The following is a 4,839-nucleotide window of genomic DNA, read 5'->3' as shown; positions in this document are numbered from 1 at the left end:
CTAGCATGCTAACGAGAGCTGCGACCCTTAAGAGTCTTGGGGTGTCCGTGCTCCTCCTGTCCGACAGACAGACAGACCACCTACCTGTTTGCCACGCAGCGGCCAGTGGCGTCTGCTGGTCACGTGCAAAACACAAGGTCAATGTGGGCTCAAAGGTGAAATGCGTACCAAAAGGTCCAACAAACGTGTGCATGTTGGCATCTACGTATATCTTAGTCAACATGTATATAGATACACTTGGTTCTAAAGTGTGTGTGTGTGTGTGAGTAGGCCAATGTGTGATGCTATCAGCGTGGGGATGGAGCAAGACACAAGAATTTCATTGCCAGCGACTGCTTCCATAATTGTTGTGCATATGACAATAAACAATCTTGAATCTTGAATCTTGAAAACAATGGAACAATCTGTTTCCCTCACTGTTGGACTTGAGAAAAAACCTAGCGAGACATCTGCTCCTATTTGCAACTAGTGTTTTGGGCTCGAATAAAGCGCATTTAACAATGTTAAAGAAATGAGTAGCGGCCATATAACATCTGAATTATTCAAGATTCTAGAACCCCTCAGAGTTCAAAGCATTCTTAAATTCTATAATAATTGGAAACTCCTTCTCACCAAGACTCATACAGTACTTTGTCAGATTCAACTTATACAACATAGTTTAGTCAATATTCAACCACATGATCTGTAAATCAAACAGTCAACAATTACATTTCCTCATATTGGCTTTTATTATTTGCACTCCCACTCAGTGGAGCTACATTTTCAAGACATGTGACGCATTGAACCAACAGCTCAAGATCCTAAGATCAGATGGAAGCTATTTCCTCACAAACTCACAGAATAAATGGTTACTTTCAACGAAATCAAATCCAGACAAATTACTGTTGGGGGGAAAAGTCCACTTACTAATTGTCTCTCTTCCTATTGGGCCAATTATGTGACCTTTGTGAGGTCACAAATTTTCAAGATTCAGGTTGCGTAATTAAATGCTTTTGGTGAAAGGACATGGGGCTTTAGAATAACTGTTCGTTGTTCGACTCCCATTCGAAATGTCTTGTGTTCAAATCCCCGTGTCCACAGTCCAGACCCGTAGGCATCCGTGAACAAGATACTCATAATCCGACCTGCTATTTAATAACGTCTCTTAAAATGTGTACGCTGTGTATTCTTCAAAATACCACAGTAGTTATGTGTATATCATATATATTTATCCAACAACAAAAATAACAATAAGGACAACACACTTACGAAATTATTGTGTGTTTTGAGCCATTAACTCATAATGCGCTGATAATTGTGAGGCGTTTTTTATAACACGGGTAGTCTTGTGCTGCCGCCTAGTGGACATGCCAGTATACTGACATACATCTGTAAAAGAAAAAACACAACAGCAAGAACATACATTTCCTAAATGTTATGGACTATGTTGGTGAAGTACTTCAATGGTCCCCTCTGTTTGTGCTTGTGCCATGGTAACCTGACGGAGGGAAGAGGTGATGATGCCGTGAGCCAGCCGGTCAGCCAAGCCATGAATATGACCCTCGCCATCATCACTCTCCTCAGTCTGACCGATAATCATCATCCTCTCACCAACCCGACTGATCACCCACTCCATGATCTCCTCAGTCAGGTCCTCCATGTAAGCCGCCATTTTGGCTCCGTCCCACTGCTGCTGGCGTTGGGCTCCTTCTCCACCATCACCTCCATAGCGGTCCGCCTTGACGCCCGACGAGAGCGCCTCGCCGTTGGGGTCTCCCACCGACAGAGAGCGCACAACGTGCTCCACCAGCGCCGCCCGGTGGTCGTCGCGGGTATGACAGAACACGTTCCCCAAAGGGCCCCCTTCGCTCCGTCGTGGCATCGGAGGAGGTGGAGACGGGGTCGGCAGGAACTCTCTAGCCAGTCCGTCGTTCAGCCTCCTGGAGAAGCTGCCGCCTCGCCCCTCTCGCTCCAGCTCCTGGAGGACGGGCGTGGTCGGGGGTGGGTCAGGGTAGTCCAGCGACCCCACAGCGGTGTACTCCAGCTGGGACGGCGGTGAGGGGTTCCAGCCCTGGTTTTCAGTGGGATTGGGTTGGAGGGAATCGTGGAAGGGTTTCCCATGAGAGCACATCTCTTGAAGGGCGGAGGCAACCGTCGCCGATGCGATGAGTCCAGCGAGGACTTCCACAGAAGATTCCTCCTTCAGGTCCTCTTCCTCCTCTCCTCCTGGCTCTCGGCCCGGGGGGTCCTCGTCGTCGTCAAAGGAGAGGAAGGGGTCCTCCTCTGGGTGCTGGTGGAGGTCGGCGTGGAACAAGCTGAGAATGTTCCGGGCCATGGCGGACGCAAAGCACTGTGGGAGGCCCAGGCTCAGAGGCAGGCGTTTTAGAACCTCTGATAGGTTAAGAGGAGGTTCCGCCATGGGTTCTTGAACCTTTGGTAGGTTGGGAGGAGGTTCAGGAATGGGGTCTAGAACCCCTAGGTTGGGAGGAGGTTCCGGAATTGGTTGTTTGTCTTTAACCGAGTTTTCTCCATCTTCTTTCATCATGAGAACCTGTGAGATCCAACATTAAAAGATTGAGTTATGAAATGTATTTGGTTTAACTAAACAAAAGTACCCTACTCATGTTCAGATCAATGATGACAAACCCAATTGAACTCTTCAATTGTTTCTACAACATTTAGTTACTGGATTTATTGTATGATAAAAGGCTTCCGGGGGAAAAAGGTCTTCTTCTTTTTTTTTACCACTAGCCACCTACTGAGGACATTTACAGATATTCATCTGACTTGACGTCATCTGACACTTGAGTCAGTGCACCCATATCAATATACTAATGCAATGTTGTGGACATAAATGGCAAGTACAATGTAGGAACCAAAGACAGAAGATAGAAAGAAAGAAAGAAAGACAGTTAGGAAATTATCCCAGATGTGCGATTGCGATTGCACATTGTACGTAAGAATACGTGTTCAGAGCTTGAGAGTTGTTGCACTCCAGTGAGTGTGGAAAACAGTTGACACACCAGTAAACAGCTGAAAGGAAGACATAATAACAGAAAGAGAAGGCCAACTCAAGACACAGACAACAAGATGTTGGTAATAGACAGTGAAAGTGCTGGGGTGAGAGAGGAAATACAGAGGCTCGTTGTTGGCTTTCTGTACCGAGATCATCCAAGCAGGATGTGGTTTTACTTTTATTATGCTATTAACTATTGGGCCACATACTATTATAATACTATAAAGACTACACAATATAGTCTACTATCAGTATACAATATACTTTACTACACTACTATTTACAATTAGACCAATTAGACTGATAGACAGACAATAGACCAATTACTACTGAATCCATAGTGAATGTAAACAGTGAACACAGAGACACAGAGGTCACTAAGCTGTAATGTTATACTCCTTAATGTTTTGTCTTTTCACGTTGTGAGTTTTAGAGTTAAAAGATGGAGTGGAGGTGTTGGACTTACCAGTGCAGCGAGTGGGCCAGTCTTGACAGAGAACTGTCAGAGATGCAAATGTTTTGAGTAGGAAGTGGATTGACACTCAGGTCTAGTTTCTCTTCCTGTGCGTGTCCACAGTGTGTGTGTGTGTGTGTGTGTGTGTGTGTGTGTGTGTATATATATAGATCTATATATATATATATACACACACACACACATATACACACACACACACACACACACACACACACTGTGGAAATATATATATATATATATATATATATATATATATATAATCTGTAGGTACATATATACATTTATTTATTTATTTAAAGAATTGTAATTATTGTAATTATATTATATATATATATTTTTTTTTTTTTTTAAACTCTTTTTTTAACACTGGTGTGCTTCCAAAACCGCAAACTAAAGAATATTTCTCTCCATTATGAAACACATTTGTTCTTGGATGGTAGAAACAGAAAACAGAAGACCAAATAAAACATGCAAGGTTATAGGCCTACAATATTCAGCCTGTGATATCAGGATGTTTTTCATGTGATCATTTGTCAAAATAAAGAACATTTTGAAGTGTGGTTCTATCTTGGATTCAATATTTGGGAATATTTGCCTATTTTTGAAGATAGTATGAGAACTTTGTTTGCATTCATTAATAATAATTAACCCATCATTTTTGATTTCACAGTATTCTAACAAGATATGTCTTATTCAGAATAGGCTACTGTGGAAAAAAAAATAAAAAACTAAATAATAGTAACTATAATCCTAATTAGAGATGTATTTTATTATTTTAACAACAGGCATGAGTTTAATCCTTTCTAAGTTTTTAATATTCATGGGAAAACCGACATGCGTGTATTATCTTGAGCCAGCTAGCACTCAAAACTGGAAAATGTAGAACTACACTAACCGACAAATTATGACATATGTTCTTCTGAAGCTAACATGCTCAGTCTGACGAAAAAGGTCAACAAAGTACCAAATACTGAGCTCTTATTGGCTGCTAAGAAGTTTGAAAATACCAGCGCCCCGCCTACTTTATAAAGTGGATTTTTGTTGAGCAGTCGGTTAAGACGGGCGGTGATCTGAATGATCCATGACCCATGATAATCATAAAATAAAATATAAATGTAAAGAAATCCAATTAAATATGTCTTCTTACATCAAAACATCTAAGTAAAAGCTAAGTATTACATATTAAGTGTCTTTGAAGCACTGTAATATAACATGGTATTTTTTTTTTTTGACCGCCTGACGGTTGACTCCACAAATAAAACAAGCACCCCTTAACAACGGCATTCAACGCAGCATGCTGATTGGTTGGCTGCTGTGGAATTCCAGCAAATGGGCATGCAGAGCGAAACATTTGGAATCCACCAGCAGT

At 41.9% G+C, this 4,839-nt stretch overlaps 1 protein-coding gene across 1 annotated transcript; it reads right to left on the bottom strand.

Annotated features, from left to right (window-relative positions):
• Positions 1 to 719: 719 nt before the first annotated feature.
• LOC311368841 (uncharacterized protein) lies at positions 720 to 3,489 on the bottom strand. Its single transcript, XM_084487613.1, has 2 exons — positions 3,462 to 3,489; positions 720 to 2,530 (listed from the first exon to the last, which is right to left on the bottom strand). Exon 2 carries the CDS (start codon positions 2,522 to 2,524, stop codon positions 1,415 to 1,417), a length of 1,110 nt encoding a protein of 369 aa, XP_084343739.1. The 5' UTR covers positions 2,525 to 2,530; positions 3,462 to 3,489; the 3' UTR covers positions 720 to 1,414.
• Between the last annotated feature and the right edge of the window lie 1,350 nt (positions 3,490 to 4,839).

This window comes from Micromesistius poutassou, assembly GCF_964030765.1.
Source record: "Micromesistius poutassou genome assembly, chromosome: 23".
NCBI classification, from domain to species: domain Eukaryota; kingdom Metazoa; phylum Chordata; class Actinopteri; order Gadiformes; family Gadidae; genus Micromesistius; species Micromesistius poutassou.
The sequence above is the reverse complement of the archived record's forward strand: the minus strand, read 5'-3'. Positions and strand labels throughout refer to the sequence as shown.